The 13,531-nt window shown below is 34.9% G+C and overlaps 2 protein-coding genes across 4 annotated transcripts in view; one reads left to right on the forward strand and one right to left on the reverse strand.

Annotated features, from left to right (window-relative positions):
- CSMD1 (CUB and Sushi multiple domains 1) overlaps window positions 1-13,531 on the forward strand; it is a 2,222,584-nt gene that overhangs the window by 2,089,573 nt on the left and 119,480 nt on the right. For all 3 annotated transcript variants that reach the window (XM_037812751.1, XM_037812753.1, XM_037812752.1), the window contains exon 50: window positions 6,250-6,435. In XM_037812751.1, the coding sequence (XP_037668679.1) occupies window positions 6,250-6,435 (186 nt within the window). The remainder of the gene's footprint in view (window positions 1-6,249; window positions 6,436-13,531) is intronic.
- On the reverse strand, window positions 8,649-9,715 carry LOC119516390 (RAD9, HUS1, RAD1-interacting nuclear orphan protein 1-like). The gene has a single exon (XM_037812754.1). The coding sequence runs from the start codon at window positions 9,572-9,574 to the stop codon at window positions 8,858-8,860; it is 717 nt and encodes a 238-aa protein (XP_037668682.1). The 5' UTR covers window positions 9,575-9,715; the 3' UTR covers window positions 8,649-8,857.

Consider the following 13,531-nt stretch of genomic DNA (forward strand, 5'->3'; position numbering starts at 1 on the left):
AATTTAAAACCTTAGTTCTGAGCCTCCTGCCTCATCCTCTTCTTTTAGCTACATTTCTCTGTTCTGAGTTTATTAGTTTCCTTCAGTTTTGACTATGCTCCTTTCCTGTTCAGTCTTTCTGGCTGTGACCTGACCTTGGTACCTATAAGATTGCCTCTGAGATGAGCTGTTTTGTACCTTCTTGCTTAAACATATTTCTTACCTTAACTAGGCCATAACAAATCTTACTTTAGAATACTCTTTTTACTCCTTGCTTCATCCTGTGTGTTATCACCCTCTGGATTTCCCTAAGCCTTATGACTGGGGTTTAGATAAGAAAGGATAGACATTCTAATTGAGATACTGGGTATTTATAGCAGGGAATCAGAGGAAGATAAAGAGTATGAAGTACAGTTTACAAAGAAGCCAATGGTAACTGGAAGTCAGTCAACTCAGGGCAGTATAAAGGAAAAAGTGAGTAAAATAATTGAACTCGATTTACTGAGAGAATGGTTTTTAGAGATTGAAAGTTTATTGGGATGGCTAGTATTGGGGGAAGGCATCAAGCCGGGACTTGCACAAACTCAGCTTTGAGACAAGCAATACTCAATTGAAAATTTAATAAGCAGCTGGTGATAACATGAAGTAGATTAAGTAGATATCGATATATGAGAATCACAAGCCTAAAGGTAATAATCAAAGTCCTATGAATCACTGAATTTTCTAAGGGGAAAAAAGTGAAAGCAAAAAAAAAAAGAGCAAAAAATTGTGAGGGGTTAAAATTTGAAGATTATCCAAGGGAAAGCAGAAAGAAAGGGATCCATTTTAAGTAACAGAGAATGTTCATTTGAAAGAACTGGGAAAATCTTTAAAACAGAGAAGTGTTTTAAAACATGCAGCAATAAGGACAACTTTGCATACTCTTAAATATGCAAAAGAAAAAAATTACATAGGGTTCATAGCATTAAAGGATCATACAACACTAGGCATCTGAATGTCCCTTCCATTTATTTTTCTGAAACTAAAATGTTAAACCTCTTATGGGCTGTATAATAGAAAAGAGCCAACTGACTACTGACTTGTTCTTTGTTGCTTATAATAGATTTCAAGGAGTTGCTCCTTGAGCCTCATATCTCTATTGGCGAAAATATGAAAGTGGAAATTATATGTGTATATATATATTACAATAGTAATGATGATAGTAAATTTTCACTTTTGAGTATCTACAGTGTGCCAAACACAGTGCTAATTATTTTGTACATATTATTACATTTATTCCTCAGAATTATTTTTCTGATAGATATTATTAACCTGAGAGTAATGAGACTTAACATTCTTTAAGTAATTTAACTAAAGTCACAGAGCTTGTAAAGTCAGAGCCAAGAACCAATTCAAAAGTGTGACTTTAAACCTTTTACTCTTAAACAGAAAATAATTTTGCAAAACAGATAGGTGTTCATTTGACTAAATTGCTGGGAAGTACGATGTTATATTGGTATAATTTTTAAAAAATCCTAAAAAACCTTTATTCCCTTTAGCAATACTAAAAGTAAGGAAAATCCTTAAATTTTGAAAGTTGGATGTAGCTAACTAATTCTTATTTTAAAAAACAAGCGATGGAGTAACTTCCAGGGAAGATGGAGACGTAGAGAGCTGCAGAGCTCTCTCTTCCTCCAAGGACAGCTAGTGGACAGGCAGAAACTGTCTGAGGCAACAACTCTGGGGTGCTGGAGGAAAGGGGAGCACTGTGCAGCATCTGGGGAAGAGCAAGATGAAGGTACTGAGAAATTGCAGTGAAACCCTGTAATTAACTTGCTCTGCTAGAGCTTCTGGAACTCATCCCCCAGTCTCAAGGCAAGCAGCTTCAGGTCTGGTCCCTGGCTGGATGCTCTGGAACAGGAGGGACATGGTAGCCTTCCTCTCCAAGAACAGAAGGGGTCATGGCTGAGAGCAGATCATGGTTTTTGGTCTGTGAATTTAGACAGCTAGTTTCTGCTGTTTTAGCCCACCCCAGACAAAGGCTTCTATGCCATTGTTCTGATCCTGTCTCTGACAGTGGCAGAGCTGGAAGAGGTTGAGAAACACTTAGGACTGTGGGGAACTGTTTGCTAAAGATTGCCAACTTCTGGGCAAGCCAGGAAATTATAGACTTGTGGAGCTGACAAAATGTCTTTTGTGTGCATTTCCTGACCCTCTCCCGAGGACCCTTTGAAACTAGTCTGGCCTCCTTCATGAAATGCTGACAAACTAAGTGTCAGTGAAGAGCATTTAAGACAAGGGTGATCAACAACAAAACCCTGGACGAGAGAGAAACTGAACTTTAGAGTAAACTCATGTAGTCAAATGCCTAGACATCAGCAAAAAATGGGCAGACCATACTAAGAAACAGGAAGATATGGCCCAGGCAAAAGGACAAATTAAAATGTCAGAAGAGATATAGAATTTGGAACAACTACTCAAAGATGTTCAAACAAATCTCCTAGATCTATTCAAGGAGATTAAGAAAACTATGGCTAGAGAGATAAAGGATAATAAGACACTGGGTGAGCATAAAGAAGAATTTGAAAGTATGAAAAGCATAACAGAACTTATGGGAATGAAAGACACAAAAGTAGAGATTAAAACTTCTCTAGAAGCATATAACAGCTTTGTACAGTCAGAAGAAAGCATCAGCAAACTGGAAAATAGGACATTCAATATCTCACAGACAGAAGAACAGGTAGAGAAAAGAATGGAAAAAGTTGAACAAGGTCTCAAGGAATTGAATGACAGCATGAAGCTTGCAAACACATGTCATGAGAGTCTCAGAAGGAGAGGAGAAGGGAAAAGAAGAAGAAAGAATATTTGAGGAAATAATGATCTAAAATTTTCCCACCTCTTATGAAAGATATAGATATACATATCCAAGAACTCATATAATCCAGCAATCCCACTATTAGGTATATACCTGGAAGAACTGAAAGCAGGGTGCAAAGAAACATTTACACACTGAAGTTCTAGCAGAATTATTCACAATTGCCAAAAGATGGAAGCAACTCAAGTGCCCATCAATTGATGAGTGGATAAACAAAATGTGGTGTATATATATATGATAGAATATTATTCAGCTTTAAGAAGGAGTGACATCCTGGTGCATGCAACAACAAGGATGAACCTCAAGGACATTATGTTGAGTAAAATAAGCCAGACACAAAACAATAATATATTGTAGGATATCACTAATTATAATAAGCAAATTGAAAGATTTAGAATCTAGAACATAGGTTACCATGAGATAGAATGAGGGTAGAGAATGGGGAGCTGATGCTTAATTTGTACAGAATTTTTATTTAGATTGATAGTAAGTGTTTGGAAATGGATAAAAGTGACAGAGTTACATTATTGTGAATATAATTAACAGTGCTGAATTGCATGTGAATGTAGTTGAAAGGGGAAGTCTAGGGTTGTGTGTGTCACTAGAAGGAAAGCTAAAGGATGAAACGTGGGACACTATGACACAGTGGATGATGACTGTAGTTAATAGTACAAGTATAAGAATGTTCTTTCCTGAACTATAACAAATGCATGTCACTGTTGCAAGGTGTTAATAAAAGGATGGTATATGGGGAAAATACAACCAATGCAGACTATGGACTATAGTTAACAGTAATGTTTTAATATTCTTTCATCAGTTGTAACAAGGGTATCACACCAATGCTAGTTTCAATAATAAGAGATTAAGGGGTATTGGTTTTTTCTTTGTGGAGTAATGAAAAGGTTCTAAAATTGTGGTGGTGAATGCACAACTCTGTGATTATACTGCATTGATTGTACACTTTGGATGGATTGTATGGAGTGTGAATATATCTCAATAAAACTTCTAAAAAACACAGGGCTGTACAGCACAGAGAGTGAACCCATGTAAACTATGGACTTTCATTTCTAATCATGTATCAGTATTGGCTCATCAATTGTAACAAATGCACCACACTAATGTAATATGTTATAATAGGGCAAACTATGTGTGGGAGTGAGTATATGGGAACTCTACTTTCTGAACAATTTTTCCGTAAACTAACACTGCTCTGAAACTAAAAGTTATTATTTTAAAAAAGTGATCTAAGGAGTGTCCGACACAGAGCAGGCAGGTACAATTTTTTTTAAATGAATGGATAAATCAATAAATAGAAATAGAATAGAATCAAATAGATAAGTTAATGCTAGACTTTAGAAGCAAACTGTCTACATCCCATGAGTCTGAATTTATAAATGTTAGACAACAAGAATTATCCCATCTATTCTTCCATTGAATCAGAAGTGTTATAATTATATTTTTGATAGATTTTCAAGCTCTATTTTAAGTCCCACCAAATAGTCTTCTTCTAAGACCCCCAAGAGGCTAAAAACTATTGTTTAAGGCAAAAAAAAAAAAAAAAAAAAAAAATTCACAATGCCCAAACAATATAAGGTGGGTCTGCTTAAATCCTTGGAATCAGGGTTCATGTGTGAAAGAAACTTCCTGATTTAACAGAAGTAGCCATACTTTTTGGTTTTGGCTCCCTAGGTATGAATCCTTTTAAGGAAGACTTTCATATGTGTTTGTAGGCTGTCATCTTTCACATTTAATCTGCCAGAGAAATGTCATTTCATTCAGTGTTCATCCCATATGAGAATTATACGGAAGCTGGACACTGGACACACTTCAGTGAGTGGAAGAGAGTTTAAGGCTTGTGAGCATGAAAGAGTGATTACCTGAGAGAAATCTGGGAGAAAACAGTAAGAAAACAAGATATTGGAAAAGTGTTAGATAAAAACAGAATCATAAAAGAGAATATTTTTGGCATTTACAGCATTCAATAAATGAAGATGAACATTTTGCAAATGCTTAGTAACAATCTTTCCTTTAGTATATTGCCTCCACAAAACAATACCTTCAAAAACCAAAGGTTATTATTTTAATTGCATTGCCCAAAATTTCTTTGTTTTTTTTTCCCCATCTACTGTAAATATTTAGTGGGGTGTGCTTCACTGTATTGGTAGATAAATAGATAGATATTTCAAATGGTTGAAATTGCTGATCATAAACTTAAGCACAAGAGAAATTTTAGAGCTTAGATTTTCAGAATCTTTGTTTATATCAGCATTGAATTTTCTTTTACTTCTCTGATAATTTCACATTGTATTTATTTAACATTTTAATAAAGAAAAAAGAACAAAAAGAACAAACGAAAAAACTAACCACAAATAACAGGAAGACATTGTATACCAGAAAGCAGTCTTCATTGCAAAAGTCAAAAGATCAGGTTTCTGGTCATAAATTTTGTGCAGATCTGCTGTGCTGCTCTAGGCAAGTCACTCTGTATTTCTGAGTCTTGAAATTTCTTATCTGTAAAATTAAAGTTTATGTAAATTCTCATCCAGTCCTTCTAGCTCTAATATTCTACATGTGCATTCTTGTTGGACTCTATGTGGGGAAATTTGAAAAACTATTTTAATCTGTAATCCATGATGTGAACAATGTTTTAAATATTGATTCAATATTTAAATAAAAGAATTCCTTTAAACCAGGTACTGCCAAACTTTCCAACAAGCAAACCTGAATTGGGTATGTACTTTTTGGGAATATAACCCTCATTACTGTCTTATCCTCTGTTTCATTATTATAATGTATAGCCATTTAACTTGAGAATTTTTTGTCATGGAGGAGGTCTAGTAAATTTAATAACAGTTAATATTGAATTCTCCCCGTATCTTACACTTTTTAAAAAAAATTCTTCTTCGTTCAAATTTCTTTCTTGCATGGTCTTTCACTTAAAAGTTGACTTAACATGTACCCTTCCAAGACTCTGCCTTCTGCTCCAGTTATCTTTACTTTCTCCCTCCTTGGTCCCTATTTTTTGACAGCTAATTTATAAAATTACAGATTTTAGGATAACAGATGCATTGATGATCTTTGTTAAGTTATGTGCCTGTTAACATAACTTCCTGGTGCTTTAAATGTCATTATTCTTTACTTTATTGATCATGTCATCTGACAAAAATGTCAATATAAGATTAAACTATATGATAGCTGTCAGCCTTACAATTATAAAGATATTTTATGATGACCAATTTACCATTATTTCTGATTAACTTTTAACCTTCTTAAACTTTGAAATCTGTATACATATGCCATGCATTAGAAAAATAAATATCTGATAGTTTTTATATGTATTTGAGATGAAAAGTAGAAAAAAAAGAAAATTTCATAAATTCTAAGAATAAGTCTGCATGTGTTTTATTTCTTTTTAGCTGTGTCCTGTGGAATTCCAGAATCCCCAGGAAATGGTTCATTTACAGGTAATGAGTTCACTTTGGACAGTAAAGTGATATATGAATGCAATGAGGGCTTTAAGCTTGAAGCTAGTCAACAAGAAACAGCAGTGTGTCAAGAAGATGGATTATGGACTAACAAAGGGAAGCCACCAACTTGTAAACGTAAGTGTTCGAATACATTTGTCCATCTTTCTAAACTTAATTAAGAATAGAATTCACCAGTAAGAACTTTATATTCTTATGTGTAGAGGTTCTTTACCACAGCCCGTGTGGACTTGTTCTCTTGCATCATGTTAATAGTAAAACTAATTTATTCCATATAAAATACTGCAATCATTTAAAATAAGCTACGTACTCTTGAAATTTAGTCAGAATTCTGTTGGCTCTGTCAGTAACTACAGCATGTAATTTATATAGCAAATCCTGTTCTCTGCTGCCGGTTTTCAATTTGGAGAAATGGATTGGAGAGGCTATTGAGACATTAAGGCTGGCAGTAACACTCTATGCAAAATATCAATGCATAATTCAACATTAGTTTCCTCTTTATATGCCATTTAATTTTTCAGTTCTTTGAGGTCAAAGGCAGTTACTTATTTATGTGTATCACCCACTGCATAACACATTGATGCTCAATGAATTGATCACAAATCTGGTTTGTAGAGTGGGATAACTTTTCTGAATAGCAGTTTACAGTATATGTTAATATCCTTGAAGGCATCAAAAGTTTGGGTACATTCTGGGACTCTATTCTTAAAAAAATAATCAAGTCCAAAAGCAAAGCCAAACAGAGCAAAATTCACACCCACATATGTGACACACACAAACACACGCACATGGACAATTTCCACACCAAGATCTTCATTGAAGCTGTATTAAAACTAACTTTAAGTTGGAAATAATCTAACTATCCAGTTTCTGAGAATGAAAATTATGTAACATTTCTACATACACAGTGATAGTTTTGCTATAATGATAACAGCAAACAGAAATCACATGATCTTCAAGTATAAAGTTATTTCATTGTCCTCTCTTTGTAGATAGTATTTTGAGCATTCTAAAAAACTTACAACTACTTGGATATGAATAAATACATATTTAAATAAAATAAATAGTTGGTTTCCCCACACAGTTCTTTTTCCTTGCTATCATTTTCATCTATTTATAAGGCAAATAGTATTTCCTGAGTCAAACACCATTGCAACAGCATTCATTTTTCTTTCTTGTTTTTTTTTCTATTTAGTAAAATATTTTCTATTATTTATTGAAATTCAGTAATAATAGAGGAGGCTAGGATTACAAGACACATTTGTGTATTTTTAGTTCAGTCCTAAACAAAATTTTTCTCTCAAATTAAGAACTTAATCTGACAGATGGCAATCATATGTTTTGAGTTGCTTAAAAGAATAACGCCCCCACCATTTAAAGCACTGCTTACTTTGTACATTGCCTGGAGGTCATTAATAATGATGTCTACCATTTATTAAGTGTCTACAGCCACCAGCTGTTTTTAAATGCTTGTTTTTAAATATCACAATAACCCTGAAAAAAATAGGACCCACGTGATGTTCCAAATGAGGTTAAAGCTACTAATTCGTAGATTTAGGGTTTAAATTCAACTCTTTCTAGCTCTAAACTCTATGCACTTTTCATTACACTAGTGGTCCCCTATTCTGGTTAGACTTTAAACTCATTTAGAGAGCTTTAAAAAAGCACAAATATCCAGGTTTCACCCTCAGGGATTCTTCTTTAACTGCTCTTGGATGAAGCCCAGGCAACAGAACTTTTTTCCCCACAAGTTTTCTGGTGCTACTCTTAAAATGTGAAGCATTTACTGTGTTTTAAAGAAAAACTCTATTATATTTGTAAACTGTCTGAGAAAACCTGATAAATTCTAGTTAACTACATACAATGTAATTTTTATTCTCATATCTGATTATATGGCTAAAAGCAGAATATGATTAAAGATGACATTCTTCAAAATGTGTGTAGTATGAATTCAATAATTTGGTAACTTATTTAAGGAAAAATTTCCCCAATCTAACAAAATCAGTATTATTATTGCTGTAAATATTTCCAAAGAAATATTTGATTTTGGTAAAAGGATTCTTTATGGACAAAGATTCTTCCATTCTCCTTTCAAGCTATATAGAAATTAGTTTGCCTGAACATAATCTAGCTCTTTGGGGATCACAGACACATAACCTCAGTGGTTTTTTTTTTTTTTTTTTTTTTTTTTTTTTTCCCTAAAAACTTTCTGCAACCATTTATTTACATAGATTTTAAAGTTAAAAGAAATTTAAAAATTTTCAACAGTTAATACAAGAAAAATATGAAGTGAACTGTTTATAGCACTAAACCCAACTGTTTATGACATGAGGTATTTTAAAAAGCAAATCAGGGAATTCAATTCCCTTTAAGCTCCAGGGCTCTAGTTAAAAGTACCTTTTTTATTTGGTGTTATCTCCATTTTATTCTATTGATGTACTCTCCTGTGAGCCAGAAAACTGACTTTAGCAACTCTATGAAAACCAGCAATTTCTTGAGTTTCTTAATAAAGAGAGAGGCTGATGTCTGAGAAATCAAGTCAGTTCTTCACAAGGAACTGGCTTTTGTTCAGCTTCCCCCTCTCCCTGAGGTAAGCAAACAGGTGTTTCCGTCTCCTCCAGGTGACCTTTATGCCATACTTCTCTTCAGGAGTGTCTTTAACCAGAGCAGGCCCAGGCCCTGCACTCTTGGGAGTACTAGTGTAAACCGAGCAGCTTGGAAGGGTGTTTTTCCTCTGATCTGAATGAATGGATTCTTCTTTCATAGATGACTCTGCGGTCTGGATATCAGGTGGAATGAAAATATAAGCTGGGCTTTGAAGTGTATGCATTGACAGTTCCCCACTGCTTTGGGGACTGAGCATAGGAACCAGGGGCCTTACAGAAATGTCCTTTTCCAGTTGTTTGGGGCATTCCTTGATTAAGGGGATCCCCAGTGTCACTGAACTAGAAGACTGTGGAGTCTCAAAGGTTAGGTGGGGAAACTTGGCAGTGGCAGATTTTCGAATCGGTCTTGCATGGTCTCGGTGATGACGTTTCTGGTTGACTGGGTACCAGCTTTCTGCTGTCACGTCAAACTGAGGCAATACCCAGGAAGTGATGGTGTTGTGGTCAATGGGCTTACTGGGCACCCGTCTAGTGCGGGTGATGGGGCGCTGTGGGGATCCAGAGCGGTGTTTGGGGCCCTCCAGTGGTTGTTGCTGGAATAGCAGCGGGGCTTTCTGGGATCGTTGGTGGCGTTTTTTTCTGGGCGGCATCAATTGATGAATGAAGAACAGTTGGCAACCACATGATGCTGGTTGCAATCAGGTGGGGCGATAGGCTCCAATTCCAACCCATGCCCGCCGGGCCGCTCCGGGCCGCCGCTCCTCTCCCGCCGCGGCTCCTCTCAGGCCGCGGACGCGTTCCAGCCCCAACCTCAGTGGTTTTTAATTTTAACCAATGAACTATTTTGCTCAGATTATTAAAAAAAGCCTCACACATCTGCCATTTCTTCATGGTTTGATGGAGTGAACAAAAACCCTATGTTACATTAGTACTGGAACTCTTTTCTCCATAGTATAAATACAAACTACATTTTAAAATGTTTATATGAGCCATATTTATCTCTTAAGGTCACACATAATTGTGCTAAGCAATTATGTACATCCAAATTTTTGCTTTCATTTACAGGTTGGTACCCAGAATGCTAATGAAAATAGTTTATATCTGTCAAAAAAAATGGATTGACACCATGGAATTCAATATAAAGAGCCAAGTGTGTTACAATTTAAATAAATGAAACACAGTGTAGCTTTTTACCCCTTTGTTCAGGGGTAGAGGAAGAGAGAAAACAGAGAGAGTGTAAAAATGTGGAAGCACATAAAATGCCTTGGATTCCATGGAAAAGCATATGGGCTAATTCCCAAGGGCACAAGAGAACCAAAGAAATTATTTGAATGAGGAAGGGCTATATATTCCCTAACTCATGCCATCAACATTCTTTGAGTCTGTGCTCTGCACAGGAGATCAGGCATACAACCACTGTGTGAAAAAGATTAGGGGCAGAGGAGTAGGGGGAGGTTGTTTTTGGAGCCTACAGATATACACAGGGTGTTAGATAAATCACATAGGAAGCTATAACTGATGTCAATGAGGTAACATGAGTGATCAGTTTATGATCAGTCTTTATAGAGGAGATGGCATCTCTGAGCTGGGAACAGAGCTTAGTGTGGTAAAATATTTGTAATAATCAGGACCACTTTTTGAATGGTCACACTAGACATTGTGCTGTATTAAACATTTTGCTATGCTACATTATTTATGTAGCCTATGTAGCATATATAATATGCTCTATAATGTAGCATATGTAGAATATATAATACTCTTATGGAGAAGGTACTATGTTCCTTATTTTTACTAATTTAATAAAAAGCGAATAAGTGAGACATCCAAGAGCAGGAAAATATTCAGTTTGATTATAAAAGCATCTAGGGAAGTGTTTTATTATATTGAAACTGCCCAGTTGCCGATCTGTTGCTGCCACAGGTGACGGTGTAGGGGAACAATTTGATTAGATACAGATCAGACATTTGGGCAGCACAAAAGCACAGCAATTGTCAAATGTTGCCAAGGTTTCGGGTATATTCTACACCATGGTAGAGACCGAATTCAAAGCCTTGTCCATTCCACTAGGCTATCAATAGAGAGATATTTTTTATATTAACCTGGTTTTAGTATAGATAACTGTGAGTGCAAGTGAGATGCTCAAGAGTCCTAACAGCTCCAAGAAATGCCCAAAAAATAAAGGAAAAAAAGAAGAAAGAGAAGTAAAAAAATTGGAGCAGAAACCAGGCCATGGGCCAAGAGTGCTCCCAAGTACCTACAACAGAGTAGAAGGGAATTTAGAGTAGAATCTAGACGTTCTTTAATTGTTCCTCCATTCTTCTCTTCCTCTCATCTCACATTTATTCCATCAAGTCCTGTAAACTCTACTTATGAAGCGTATCTATCCATTTCTTTCCGTCTCACACTAGTCCATGCCACCCTTGCCTGGACTACAGAAACAGCCTCCAAACTCATTCCTTCCAATCTTGCTCTCAACACAACCAGGCTATTCTTTTAAAAACATAAATCAAAACGTACCACTCCTTTGCTTAAAACCTCAGAATGTTCTCATGGCAAGTTGGAGGAAATTCCCAAACTTTCGCTTTATTTCAAACACACTTCTCCAAAAAGAGGACAATGTCAGAAATCATGGAGAAGGCAGACTTGGAGGTTGATCCAGATCATGTAAGGGTCTGTTTAGGCATAATGAGATACACACTCTATGTTGATAATAGCTTATGTAAGACTATCCCCTATTTTGTTCCATGCTTGGTTTCAAGAGTTTCATGCCTACTAACCGATTTAATTCCCACAGTAACCCTATGAGGTATTTAATTTTGTTATCCCTGTTTTATAGATAAGAAACCAAGGAAAGGATGGGCTGGGTAACTTCTCTAGGGTCACCAAGATAGTAAGCAATAAAATCAGGATTTGGTTCAAGGAAACCTGAGAAGAGAATCCCTGTTTTCAAATCCTGTGCTTTAGTATCTTCAGGAATTTATTTATTCTCATATTTTTAAAGTCTTAAATATTACAAAACTGAAAACACAAACAGGAGAAAGGTGCCATTTTAATCTACTATGGTAATTCATTCTGAAAAGTGTTAGATAACAGATGGTACATGATGCAGTCATCTTTCAATTGAGGATATATAGTAGACCAAGTGGTTTTAAGGGCAATGGCTAAAATTTTCCGGGAAAATCAGGAACAAGAGGTTTTGGCAGTTCAAAGGCAAATGTTATATCAATTAAGAGTAGTAATTTATGCTTATGTAAAACATTATATTACAGCTCATAAATTGGCTTGCTTTATATACATATTTGAATATTTGTTTCAAACTACATATAATAGATGTATAATTGCCTTAAAGTTATAAAGAAAACCAAAAAAACAAAATTTCTCCTTACATAAAAACAAGTTTACCACTGTAATGAGGTTATAGTATGTTCAGTTAAATGATGATTACATAGGAAAAAGTTAATTTGCATTTTAAAGCCTTTTTTGATACTCAAGACTGTTTGTTCAGAAACACAAGGGAAATAAATACAGCATTTATAATAAAATGGAAAATCAGCCGTAACATTTTCTAAGTATTATCTTCTAAAACTTTCAAATAAATATTTTCCCCTTGTTTAATAGACTTTAGAAAGAGAGATATGAAAGTTTCATTAAAAATTCCTTGGTTTTCAAAGACTGGAAAATATTTATTTTTATTAGGTGAGAGTGTTTTCTTCACATATTTTAAATGAAAGAAATCAGGCAGAGTAAGCATAAAACTTTATCTCTTAGTCAGAAAATGTAGTAGCTATTAAATTCTGAAATGTGGACTTCCCAAAGCCCAAATCCATTGTATGCCATGGTGGCATGAAACAATTTTACAAGTTTCTTTAATAACTGCAATAATATGTAGATCAGTACACTGAATCTCAAGAGATAAAAAACACTTCAGCTTTGATAAATAGTAAATGTAAATGGCAAATAAAATTAGTTCATTTCACCCTCAGGTTTACTGAAACCAAGACTATAATAAATAACTGTGTTTCAGTTTGCATAATACCTGCAATAATGCAAATCTCCAAGGCAGATGTGTGAGGCTCATTTGTTTTCATTTTAATTATTTGCTGAGATTGGATTTGGATCATTGAAGATATGATTCATGTTAGTGACATAAACAAGTGAAGGCTATTGGTATTAATATAAGGCATTTAATAGTTTGATGAAATGATAAATAGATATACATTATGCACTTTGTATTTAGGAGAAAGTGAAACCGTTGAGAATATCTTCTATTGAAATACTAAGTCAAAATTGTAATCCTGATATGCTGTACTTTTTCCTTCTTCAGTTAAAACTATTAGTGAAGCAATTCACCATTAATAATTTATTAAGGACCTACTATGTGCCAGGCACCATGAGTACTTTACAGGATTAAATGCAATTTAAAGGCATAATAGGAAAGGGAGAGCAATTTAAAGGCATACAAATTGTTTTCTATAAGCTATAAATAGCCCAAGAATAGGAAATCTATGATTATATAAAAATAAATTGTATACATATGTGCATATACATGTATAAATATTTATTTATATGTATATGTGTGTATACTATCAACATTAGAAATGGCTTCA

This window comes from Choloepus didactylus, chromosome 20 (genome assembly GCF_015220235.1).
Source record: "Choloepus didactylus isolate mChoDid1 chromosome 20, mChoDid1.pri, whole genome shotgun sequence".
NCBI lineage: Eukaryota > Metazoa > Chordata > Mammalia > Pilosa > Megalonychidae > Choloepus > Choloepus didactylus.